A 13116-nucleotide genomic window follows, 5' to 3' on the forward strand; every position below is an offset into this window, starting at 1 on the left:
GAAAGAAAATTTGAATTGTTTTATTACTGATTTACTATCCTTTGTTTTCTGTATTTCCTTGTTCTGGGCCTTTTGTTATTTGGATTCTGGACTCTAATTGGTCCTTTTGCTTTTTTTATAGTGTCTTTTTCTTGTTTCGTGGATGCAACAGCTTTCCTTTTCTCTATTAATGTTTTTCTTTTTTTCTTTTTCTTTTCTTTAAAAAAATTTTTTTTTTTTAATTTTTTTTTTCAACGTTTATTTATTTTTGGAACAGAGAGAGACAGAGCATGAATGGGGGAGGGGCAGAGAGAGAGGGAGACACAGAATCGGAAACAGGCTCCAGGCTCTGAGCCATCAGCCCAGAGCCCGACGCGGGGCTCGAACTCACTGACCCCGCGAGATCGTGACCTGGCTGAAGTCGGACGCCTAACCGACTGCGCCACCCAGGCACCCCTCTTTAAAAATTTTTAATGTTTTATTTATTTTTGAGAGAGAGAGAGGGCATGTGTGTGAGCGGGGGAGGGGCAGAGAGAGAAGGAGACACAGAATCCGAAGCAGGCTCCAGGCTCTGAGCTGACAGCACAGAGCCTGACGCTGGTTTCAAACTCATGAACCTGATCATGACCTGAGCAGAAGTCGGCTGCTTAACTGACTCAGCCACCCAGGTGCCCCTGTTTTTCTTTTTTTAAAGTTCTTGTCACCCTCCACGGTTTCTGTTTCTTTTAAGTTGTTTTCTTTCTGTTTGTTTTGATCTCTACCCTTCTCATTTCAGGCTTTCCTTGGACATTAGATAATGCCCATGGTTAAGAGTAGGGTGCTATTGGAAGCTCTGGGCTTCACTGTGGGGTTATCTGGCTGGTTCATTTGCTGGGGAACCCTAATGTCAGAATTTTCAGATCTTTCCTCCTGAGCTTCCTCCATAAAAGTCTTCCAGTATTTTCCTTGGAGTGTGAAGTCTGGCCGCCAGCTTTGTTAGAGCCAGTGAGGGAAGAAGCCTGGGGAGTCTCAGCATTCGCCAGTTAGTATGTACATAATCATTTAATCCTCCGTTTTGGGAACAGTATCCACCATCTCAACTGTACCAAACATCCTCTGTTTTACACTCTCCAGAAAACAAAACTCCAGCCTTCTACTAGGTTGGGGGAAGAGTGCTCCCTACTGGGATACAATAGGGGGAGGGATCTAGAGATTTCAATTTTTCCAAAACAGATTTTCCACACTCCTCTGCCCCTCCCACTTCCAGAGGGATCTTGGCTGCCAGGTCTTGCACCCTTGGAGGTGCACCCCCACCTTTGGAGGATTCTTTGGGACAAATTGGTTGGTCTTCCACTCTCTCCTCTTCTGGCTTAGGTTTTGGCTTTCTTGGATCTGCTGTCAGTTTTCATTCATCCGCCTGCTTTCCAAATTCCAGAATGTGTTGCTATTATCTCTTCTCCTGTTCTGACCATGTAGGTTTTGGTCTTGGAAAAAACCTCTCAGTGTGGCTATAGTCAGGTTTGGAGAGGGAGTGAAATTAGATGGGCTTGTTCAACCTACTGTCTTAATCCACAAGTCCTTTGAAACACTCCCTTCACTTGGCTTTGGCGACACTGCTTTTCTGAGTGTCACCTTATTTTCCCCCATACTCAGCCCCAGTCTCTTGCTGAATTCCTCTCTGCTCTCTGACCTCCACCTGTTGTAGGGCCTCAGGACTTTGACCTTCTCTTCTTTTTCTGTATTCACTTCCGTGGCTTCCATCTAGCCCTAGGGCTCCAAATATCATCCATATGTATATACTTCCCAAATTTATATTTCCAGCCTGACCTCCCTTGTGAATTCAGAACTGCCAACCCAGAGGCTTTCTTTTGCTGTCCAATAAGCATCTCAATATATTCACCTTTCCTCCCCCAAACCAGATCTTCCCTCAGCATTCTCCTCAGTAAGGAGCCCCACCATGGACCAGCTAGTCAAGCTGAAACCTTGGTATCATTCCTTGGTTCCTTTCTGTCTCTCCTATCCAATCTTTCAGAAAATCCTGAAGATTCTATTTTGAAAATATTGCCCAAATCTGGCCACTTCTCACTCCCGTAACCACTACTTCAAATGTTAACTTAAGCAGAGAAGCTCTCTGGACCACGCTACAGAAAATAGTGCCCCTTCCAGCACAGAACCCTGTGTACCTACGTGTATATCCAGTTCCAACCCAACACAACAGAACGGATTCTATTTATTTCCCTCTTATCTTTGTAACTCCCTTCTTCAGCAGTGAAAAACTTGCCTCCTATCATCATCAGCTAAGAAGGATCTTAGAGATGGACTCTGAGGCCCTGGCATTTTAGAGAAGAAACAGAGTAATAAAGTGAAGTGAGTAGCTAGCTCAAGATGACCACTGGATGGTTTTGATGTTTGAGGACTGTGTAATAATGGGCCCAGCTTTAGAGGAGTATTAATAAGTATGCTGTTATGATTTACTTTTAAGTGCTCCTTTTGCATAATTTCTTTAGGGAAATGTTTTTAGAGACTAAAGTGGTCTGGCACTGATAACCTTATATTAATATTTAATTCATTAAATAATCAAAGTATGGTCCATATTTTTTCTGGACAAGAAGGTGAGGCTGGGGGAAGCATTTTCTCTAAAGTGCCCTCTTCTTAGTTGTATTTTTCTAGGCCTTCTTTCTAAACAGGTGAGCTTTCCTGGCATTGTAACAGTGTAGCACTAGGACAAGGAAGAGAATTTAGAGAGAAGATACTTCAATCCCAGGGACATGGTTCTGGTCCAGAAATGTCCCAGCTCTTCCTGGCGGTGGCCTCTTCATTTCCTCCACATTGTCCCATCCTCTGTTCAAGCATCCTCTGATCTACTTGAAAGGATTTCCTGAACATCTGGTCTGGTGACAACAGTGGCCTCCTGGCCCATCCCAGAGCCTAGAAGTGACTTGTTTTGGTCACCTAAACACAACTACTAGAGAGAGTTTCCTCCCTGGTTTACTTATTAGTTCTGGCTGAGGACCATAACACCATTGTTTAACGTCTGATTCATAAAAACAGTAAGTCCGGATGGTGGGTGGGAGGCTCTAAAAATAAATGTACTCTCTCTGTAGTCATTTCACTCATTGCCCGATATATATTTTAAAGGCTCCCAGAAGAGGAGTCTCTTCCTAATTCGCACGAAGCATCTGACAGGGCTACTGGTTGCCCTGGTTATGTAAGCTGAGAGTCAGGGAAGAAGTGGGAGGCTGGGGGCAGTGGCACCAAGTGTAGACGACGGTGATAGAGGACAGGGCAGAGAGATGTGGAGTGGGATGCGGCTAGCTGCCAGAGAGAAGCAGTGTGGGAAAGAACCACTTATTCACTTTTGTTACATGCTGTGCAATGTAAACCTCTTCCCTCTTGGCAGTAAAATCTTCATTACTTAAAAAAAAAAAAAAAAAAAAAAATGCTGCCTGGGGAGTCTGGAGAAACCATGTGCCCATGCATGAAAGATGAATTCTGTCTCAAGGCATCAGTTTGAAGCCACTTGAAAAAAGCAAACAAACAACAATACCTTTTATGCTATGTATTAGCTAACTTTTCATCAACAAAAAGCTCCTGGTAGAAATGGAGCTCAAATTACCAGGCAGGTTTCCAGTGGTGTCACAGATGTTTGAGGTAGGTGATCCTAAGTATTTGTGGAAATCCCTCAGTCTTCATGGTCCCTTTCTGTAGACGTCGATGTTAGTATTGCTATTACCTTGCTGTCCCTAGAATCCCACTGTGTGTTGATCACATGCTCTTTACACTTTGGATTTGCTCTGTGAGGTAGATGACGGTATGTGTCACTACATAAGCCTGTCTTAGTTTACTCTTTCCTTCCTTCTTTCTTCCTTCCTTTCCTTCCTTTCTTTCCTTCCTACCTCCTTCCTTCCTTTCCTTCCTTTCTTTCCTTCCTACCTCCTTCCTTCCTTTCCTTCCTTTCTTTCCTTCCTTTCTTTCCTTCCTTCCTTCCCTTCCTTCCTTTCCTTCCTTCCTTCCCTTTCTTCCCTTCCTTTCCTTCCTTCCTTCCCTTCCTTTCCTTCCTTCCTTCCTTCTTCCTTCCTATCCTTCCTTCCTTCTTCCTTCCTTTCCTTCCTTCCTTCCCTCCTTCTTCCTTTCCTTTCCTTTCCTTCCTTCCTTCCTTCCTTCCTTCCTTCCTTCCTTCCTTCCTTCCGCTGAGTTCCATGGCTACACTAAAGAATGTGTTTATGTTGCTTCTTTATTTTTATTAGGGTACCAGAACATCTTGTGAAGAGCATAACTTGGCAGACATTGCAAGCTGTAAATTTTTGCCATAAACACAACGTAAGTCTCATGATCGCCCTTGAAAAATCAGAAGGCTGCCCTTAAGCTGAGGTAGAGCCTTTGTACAAAATTTACATCCTACTTTTGTGGATATGATTTTCACCCAAATCTTCTGAAGCCTGGTCGGGGTTAACAGAGGCTAAAAATGCCAACCTGGCTATTCTTACTTGTTCAGGTTACATAAAAGATGTATTGTTACAATGTTAAGAAAGTAGTTATAGGTTTATATTGGTGAGAAACTGCTTAAAGTAGAATCTGGAGTCTGCATTGATCTGGCACCCTCAAAAAGCTCTGAAACTGGAGAGAGGAGCCCCAGGTGGCTCATGCCTGTTTAGTTGCAGGAGGTGGAGTCCCACGCGCCATGCACAAATGCTGGTGTCTGTGTTGGTGAGATAAGAATGCCAACGCTGGAGCACAGCAGCCCAGCGGACGTCTCTGAGAGTCCTGGTCAGAGCTAGGCTGCGTGGGAGGCACAGGGGGCTGCTGCCCAGGTGGTAAGACACCATGAACACTGGGCAAGTGACTGCTCCCTCCAGTACAGCACTGCCCCCTCCCTGCACATGGAAGCCAGATTCCAATATTTGAGCTTCATTTTGGCCATCAGGGCACCTTGACTGCAATATGTCATATCCTATCTACTGCCAGGCTCAATTTAGCCGGTGGGCTGAATCCCCTACCTTAGGAGGTCCTAAATGATTTTTCTTGAAACTGCCTTTCTGGAAGGAGAAAATACAGAAGTCGCCAGCACTTCCCCCTGTGGAGCCTCCACTCAGCTGAAGGCTACAATCCTTGTCAAAATGCATGTATCCCAGAGAGCATGGACACCTTATGCTGCTATTTATTGCAAGTGGGGGTGAGCACTTTCCTGAAGGCAGGTGTTAAGACGGGGGAGCAAGAGACACCTCCTAAAGGCCCTGGTGGGGAAAATCAGAGACAGTAAAGAGGAATACAACACATACCACTGTTCCCTGGAGAGTCCCTGAAGCTCTGGGCGGCCACATATACTGATGTGGGGAGGGTGTAGAACCTTGTAAAAGAATTCCCAGAACAGAATAGGAACACATTCTTGCTTGTGAGTCCTTCTGACCATCTGTCATCATGATATTCATGGGTGTACCCATTTATAGTAATATGTGAAGCCAGTGGGAAAAGAATGGCGATCTCAGGAACATTAATTGCCGAGAACCAGATAGATAGTAACAAAATAATTGAGAAATTGTCTCCCCCCACCCCCAGATTTTCAAGAATAATAAATACCCATGGGGAAACATGCACACTGATCTCTCACCCTGAAGGTCCTTTGGAGGGAGAACTAGGCCAGGCCCAAGAAGAACCTCTGTCCTCTCTCCAAATTCTAGAAAGTCAAGAATACCCCAGGGTTTCAGCTGTAAGCTAACGAGGGTCTCTCAGATTGCAGCAGGATCCAACATTCTTCTCCAGAGAGGAAAATGCTTGGGAGAAGGGAAGATTATTGGAAATTGGGATTTTGACCCAAATGTTGTTTTTATGTAATCCTTAATTAGGTTGTTGATTTGTTCTTTGCCAAGAGAATTGTTATTTAATAAGAAAATCATGTGAAGATTCTTCAACTTTCTTCTAACATTAGCCTGTTAAACAATGTCAGCTGTGGTTTGGAAACCACAGGTGATTTGAGTCTAAGTTATGGAGTGGGGGCTATGTCCCGTGGGGGTGGATGTCGCTCTAAGAACGCTTGTGTGTGGGACAGAGCTGACATCTAGCGACTCTCCCCAGAGGCTAAGCTCTGTCTACCCTTGTTTATCTTGTCAGGATGAATTCCAAGAGCTGGAAGGGAGGTCTCTTGGCAAGCTCTGGTTCCCGCCCTTCTCTTCCCCAGCTTATCTCAGCAGGCCCAGGGCTTGTCCTGTTTACCAGGCGGACTGTGTTCTGTTCTCAGCTAAACAACTGAACTGTGAATTCTGCTTATGTATCAACTTGCAGCTTCTGCAGCCCCGATGCAGGCCTCACCCAGAGGCTTTTAACATTTTCCCTTCCACCTAGGCTTACCAGAATAAATATAGGGCACCCAGTTAAATTTGAATTTCAGAGAAACAATCTTAACTTTTTAGTATAAGTATGTCCCAAATATTTCATGGGATGTACTTACACTGAAAACTTATTTGTTGTTTATCTGCCTACCCTGTTTTCATTTTTTCTTTCTTCCTTTTTGGTCCTCTTGGGTCCTTTAGGAATTTGGAGTGATTCAGGCTATAATAAGTATGGTACTAGATTTATTTTAGGCTGCTATTTTGTAGCCTATTATCCAAACAGCCAGTACAAGGTTTTAATGATTTTTCAGATATTTGCTAAATATTCATGAGTTCTGTTTATCCCATACATTATAGTTCTCCTTGCTAATCTGTTTTTGTTTTGATTTTTGTGACTAGTGCATACATAGAGATGTGAAGCCAGAAAATATCCTCATCACAAAACATTCAGTGATTAAGCTTTGTGACTTTGGATTTGCTCGGCTTTTGAGTGAGTGCTGATATTTTCTTAAATAATTGTAAAAGAGAGAGAGATTTCTTTATATGAGAAAGGCTCCTGATGCTATAAAAAGCTAGTTCTTATATGTTTAGGGCATAAGCATGCCCTAAATTACAATTCTGCAATTACTGAAAACATGTAGATACATACAGTGGCTTAGAAATGTATGCTATATAAATTATACCACAGTAGTTATTATTAAAGAGTATGTTATTCTCCTGGTTTCTCCCTTTTTTTTTTTTTTTTTTCTTAAATAGTGATCTCAGAAGTACTATTTTAGAAGAGTGGTGGTTTTCAGCTTTGGCTGCAGATTAGAATCATCTGGGGAACTATTAACTATAACTATAAAAACTACACTGAGAACTCACCAGCCTCTCCCCCAGGAGTTCTGGTCTCACTGGACTGAGATGGGGCCCAAGCATTAGTAATTTAACAAATACTACATTAATGATTTTAATATGCAACCAGTATGGAGAACCATTGATTTACAAAAGCCACAAGATGGGGCACAAGCTTGATTTCTTAGGTCTTCCCCCTCCCTGTTTTGATTCCAGTCTTCCACTGCTCTCTCTCTGTTTTCCATGTACCATCACTGGCCAGCTGGACCAAGTGACTACTACACAGACTATGTGGCTACCAGGTGGTACCGCTCCCCGGAACTATTGGTGGGGGACACCCAGTACGGCCCCCCAGTAGATGTGTGGGCTGTTGGCTGTGTCTTTGCTGAGCTGCTGTCAGGGGTGCCTCTGTGGCCGGGGAAATCAGATGTGGATCAGCTCTATCTGATTAGGAAAACCTTGGGTAAGTGGTGTTTTTGTTATGCCTTTTGGGAAACTGAATAGTTTGACCCGTGTCAATACAGGACGGAGCCAAGTTCCCAGTCTCATTCGATGCCCTTTACAGTCACAAAGGAGGGGTACTCTAGAAGCCTCACTTAAATAATTCCATTAAAGGTGTCCACATTTGGGGGTACCTGGCTGACTCAGTCCATAGAGCATGCAACTCTTGATCTCGGGGTTGTGAGTTTGAGCCCACCTTGGGCATACAGATTATTTAAAAAAAAAAAAAAGGAAAAAGTTGTCCACGTTTGTTTTTAATAAAAAGAATTAACTAGAGTGAATACATACCGATTGTTCAAAAGGACACAAGGTTCTCTCTTCAGCATAGTTTGGATAAAGTTAAACTCTGAATAATGATCATAGCAACAGTAAAAGCTACGTTTCTGTATGGGCCTAACAGTTTACAGAATGCTACTGTGTTTTATTTCATTTATTAGGATTTCATTTATTAGGATTTATTCTTTATTATTGTAATTTATTCTTTGGGTATCCTTCACTCTAGCCTGCCAGGCTAGATTGGATCACTGAGATGCTATAGAAGATTCTAAACCTTCTAAGTGTCAGGAAGAAAGGCTGGATCTTCTGGTGTCACTTTCGTTGTCTTTCTCTCTACTCTTGGGGTGGGATGGGGGAGGGAAGGGGAGGAGAAGAGAGACTTGGAGAGGAATGGATGAAAAGATCTATAGTCAGTGACTGCCTTCTTCAAAAGTCAGGGAATTGCTACTACTCCTCAATTGAAAGCAAACTTCCTCCTCTAAACTCTTGGAGCATCTACCATCACCCTGTCTTGTCTTGTACTTTTATCTCTCCAAAGATACTGTAAGCTACCTGAGGGTGAGATCATGTCTTACATTTCTAGATTTCCTCCACCAATATCTGCACATAGTAGGTAGTAGGTATTTGCTGATGGGTTTTTTTGAGTAGTATGTAAGGCACCTTGGAGCGATTCCAGGGGCACTCAGCCTTCCTTTGTTTCAGGGCACCCTCTTGTGTCTCCACTTCCAGCACCCTGATGGAAGAAAGTTGTTAAGATACAAGCAGTGTGCTCATGATGAAGTTCACTGAGATCCGGGGCAAGGTAGTAGAGAGTTGTTTTGGCTGCTTGTACAAAATGGGGCAAGACAACAGTTTTTGGATTTGCATGAGAGGTAAAGTTCCAAAACAAATCTATAAAATTAGACAACTTGATACCCTGGGGTGGAAACTCCAGTCCAGTTTCTGGGTTAGCAGTATTTCTGGGTCCCTGATTGGGAGGTTTTTGCCGTTCACTCTGCTTTGGGAAGTGGGCCTGGGTGTACCCCAGGGGCACCCTGCTGAGTATCTTCTGGTATTCTTGGAACAAAATTCCTCTTCACATGTAATATCCCTAGAATTTTACACAAGGGTGATTTTAGCTGATTTGGCTGAAATGTGGGTAGGATGAGCCTCACCTTATCCTCCAGAATATAGAAATGCTTCTTTTGTTTCATTGATTCATATTGTAAATGCTTTCTAAGCAGTAGGTAAAATGGGATTTCCAAGTGATCACTATTTGATGAAACAAGAAAAGGTGGTTCCAATTTGGAAATGAATTCCTTCTAGCTAGAAGATCTTCCATGATTTCTTCTTGCCTTCTTACCTTGTTTTCCTCCTCCTACCCCTCCTCCTTCCTTCCCTCCTTTCATCCCTCTTTCTTCCTTCCTCTCTTCCTTTTTCCCTTGCTTTTATCCTCGGATATTTATTGATTGCTTGTATGTGTCGGGCACTGTTCTAAGTGGTAGGCCAGTACCCTTTTATATCCACCCATCAGAATTCAGTTGATACGATTTTGCTTTGTATTTGTTGCACGTTGGCTATTTTTTTAAAAGGCATTATTGTGTGTGTGTGTGTGTGTGTGTGTGTGTGTATGCTTCTGAGTTGTTTGGATTCCTCAAATACATTGTGAGTCTTTGAGGGGCAAGAACCTCATAGCCTTCAGTTTCTGTGCATGCCTTCTCTACACCTAACATGGTGCTTCATCCACTGAGGTCTTAGTACATGTTGTTGAGGGTTGCCTCAACATATCCTTCTGACTGAAAGAGCAGACTACAGCCTTCACTGGTGGTAGGCACAGACCCAGCACTGATGGAGACAAACCGTAGATCAGCCCTTGCTAACCAGTCTCTTTCTTCTTGTCCAAAGGAGATCTCATTCCTAGACACCAGCAAGTATTTAGTACGAATCAGTACTTCAGCGGGGTGAAAATTCCAGACCCTGAGGATATGGTGAGTGACCCATTTTGGAAAGAGCTCTGAATATGGAGGCTAAGGTTACCAGGGTGTTTAGGTGGTAATCATTCTCTTTATATGGGGAGTTGCAGACTAACGAGGTTTTGGTAGTTACTTGCCTGCCTTAGTGCCGTGGCCCACTCTGCACTGGAAAGTCCATTTAAGAGTGAAAAAGAAAATCGGGGCAAATTGGCTAGCAAGACCCTGGCCTTCAATACCAATTTAGAAGTTGCTGATAGCAGAGGTTAGCCAGCATGTTGGACAGAAATGCAGAACTGCCTGCCTTCTCCTGTCCTGCCTTGTTTTCAGCAGCTGAAGCTAGGTACCTCACACAGTGACTTATCCAGGAGGAAAATCCAGCATTGCCCAAGTCCCCTACTCTACTGTACTCTTACTGCCCAGACCATGGTGGGAAACTGTAATGAACTTGCTTGGCAAGCCTCATTCTGGTATCTCTCCTCTACAGCCAATGTGGAGAAAATACTCATTTTTTAAAATTGAAAAATTTTAAATGTGCATACTCTTAACACACTTTCAAGAATTTATTGCAGTGAAACCATCAGACAGAGGCATCAATATGTGACATTAGAAATTATTTCCTTTAGTGTTCCATCCATAGGGGATTCATCATGTAAGTTATGATATATCTCTACAATAGAAATGCCACATAGCCAGTAAAAATAATTAGATTTATTATTCACCTGAATAAAAAGTCCACAATGTATTGTTAAATGAAAAAGGCTATAAACAGTACTAATAATTTGACATAATTTTAATAAATGTTTAATAAATGCACAATTTATGTATGTATGTACTCATACATTTACATATATAAATAAAATGTGACTGCTTCTGGAAAATCACACAAAGTTTTTTACATTTGTGAAATAAATGGCTGCAAGGTTATATACCAAAATATTAACAGTGGGTATCTCTTTGTGGTGGCATGATTTCTTTCTTTCTTTATGGTTTTTTAAAAAAATACTTTTGGGTGTCTTCCAATGAGCCTGTATTATAATCAAAAACATCTCAGAGCACAATTAACGTTTGTGAAATCCTGAGTTTCTACCGTCTAAGGAAGGTACTTTCAAACTGAAACTAAGCCTCTAATTGCTCAGTTTCCAGATGGAAGTTCTGTCAAGCTCCATTTGAGCTCTGTGTTCACTCATCCTCCTGGCCTGTCCCACGGTGAAGGCTTTCACCTTCCCCTGCTGCCTCCTTCTCCGGCACCACTACAAATAGGAAAAGTGGGTCATGCTGGGAGCATGCTGGGACCGAGAGGCAGGAATGACACCTGGCATATGGGAGGTGACCCAGCTGGCTCCCTTGTGACCTGGACATTCCCAGTTCCACACTAAATATCCCTTAGCGATTTCCTCTTCACTTGTCTTACAGTGAAGACTCATGAACAACCCGGGGTTTCATAAATGCAAAAGGCTTCCCAGGGTCTCCCAGAGGTTGTCCTGCAGGGGATTTCCTGTTGACAGAAACACAGGAAGAAGTAATGCGGGGGCTGCACTGGTTGAACATCTGTGCCCGAGTCCCTCTGCCGGTCAGTCATCCTGCTGGAGGGAGGCCTGCTTGCCTCTGGCACTGGGAAACCAGCTAAGCAGGCAGAATGGGCTCTCCTATCACAGCCAACCAGCGGGCCTCGTCCCAGGCCAGGCGTTGTTGCTGAGACAGCAGAGCTCAGTGTCAGCAATGTCATGTCAATCCCTAGCAGTGCCCAGATTTAACACACACAAAAGGCAAGAGAAATATTTAAGATATAGTTGGGGGTGGGGGAGGCTACTCTCAAGGTTCTAATACAAATCTGCTGTAGGATTTTTTTTCCCTGGTGATCTTAGGGAACTCCAAAACTGAGGTTCTTATCTCTTACCCTTACGGTGATTGGTAAGTGCACACTCGGAATTTGAGTGTTGGGGGCTGATTCCCTGTGCAAAAATGACACCGTGCTGTGCTCTTAAGCTTGACCACAGCACTTAAGAGTGGTATTGCATTAGATGAGCCTGGCCAGTCCCTCCAGCTCACATCTGCCATCTCTTTATACATGTGATGCACTCCATCCAGCTGCCCTCCTTAATTAGCCTCTGTTAGTGGTGTATCTCTTTAACTGGCCTGTCTGGCCCCCTGACATTCAGCATTCCTCTTGCTTTATAGTGCTTGTTATTCCTGATTGCCTCCAGCATGTGACTGGAGCAAAATAGCCTTATATGGCCAGAGGGAGATTGATGAATGTCTGCCCCAGAGACTCTTTAAACAGCAGGATGATCAGGGAAACAGCAGGCTCTTGTGGGAGGAGAAACCAGTGTTTATTCCAGAAAACCAAGAAGCATCTGTTCACCTAGGTAGGGAGGAAAAATCTATTTTGAAGCTTCCTTTATGTAAATGTCAATAGATGCAAAAATTAGGGCCTCTTTTAAATGCCAATGTAAGTGCCAAAAATTACTCTAAGGAAAGGCAAGTTATAGAAATTGAGGCAGAAAAAAAAAAAAAATAACAGTTGCTTCACAAGTGTGTTTCTTTCTTCCATGAATGCTCCCTCATAATTTGCTACCTGCACCATTTCTTTGGGAAGTGAAGGGAGTGGTGAGGAGGAAAATTTGGAAAAGAAATTTGGAGGCGGAGAGAGAAGGAGCTTGTGAAACAGGCCTTGTTTCAGCTGGGAGGTGGGTGGGGGAGGCAAGAAAGGTGCCAGGAAGATGCTTCTGTTACTCAGAAGACATTCAACCTGAGGTCACCTTAGCTTTGAATACATACTGTAAATAAAACCCCCTTTTCTTCTTTTTTTTTTCTTCTTTTTTTTTTTTTTTTTAAAAAACAGGAACCACTTGAATTAAAATTTCCAAACATCTCTTCTCCGGCCCTGGGGCTCTTAAAGGTAAAATCATAGCTTCTAACAGACCGGAAGCACACAGTAGCTGGTGTCATTGGGGAGTCTAAATGATTTATATCAATCCATGAATTGAAAAGTGTTCCTTTTAGAATTCTCCTTCTCCTTTGGGAAGTATAAATACGTTGAATTTTTATTTACATTGTTACAATGAAAACATCTGTAGGTGTTTGTCACTTTAAACCCAACATACTGTATATAAAATCTAAGTTACAGAAATTTCAGATGGATAGTACTTGTTTTATGCAGGGATCCTTTTCTTCAAAAAATGTTGGGCCATAGGATTCATTTAAATAGTCAACTCCCTAGTATATCAGAAGTAGGTTTTGATTTTAAAACTTGATTTGTATATACA

General features: G+C 42.9%; 1 protein-coding gene across 3 annotated transcripts in view; it reads left to right on the forward strand.

Moving 5' to 3' along the window:
* The window catches only part of CDKL1 (cyclin dependent kinase like 1), a 53027-nt gene that overhangs the window by 36384 nt on the left and 3527 nt on the right, over positions 1-13116 (forward strand). For all 3 annotated transcript variants that reach the window (XM_047079692.1, XM_047079693.1, XM_047079694.1), the window contains exons 3-7: positions 4206-4278; positions 6684-6774; positions 7384-7584; positions 9783-9865; positions 12693-12749. In XM_047079692.1, the coding sequence (XP_046935648.1) occupies positions 4206-4278; positions 6684-6774; positions 7384-7584; positions 9783-9865; positions 12693-12749 (505 nt within the window). The remainder of the gene's footprint in view (positions 1-4205; positions 4279-6683; positions 6775-7383; positions 7585-9782; positions 9866-12692; positions 12750-13116) is intronic.

This window comes from Lynx rufus, unplaced genomic scaffold, assembly GCF_022079265.1.
Source record: "Lynx rufus isolate CCGP_SWC_20201006 ecotype Redwood Valley unplaced genomic scaffold, mLynRuf1.p SCAF_17, whole genome shotgun sequence".
Lineage (NCBI taxonomy): Eukaryota > Metazoa > Chordata > Mammalia > Carnivora > Felidae > Lynx > Lynx rufus.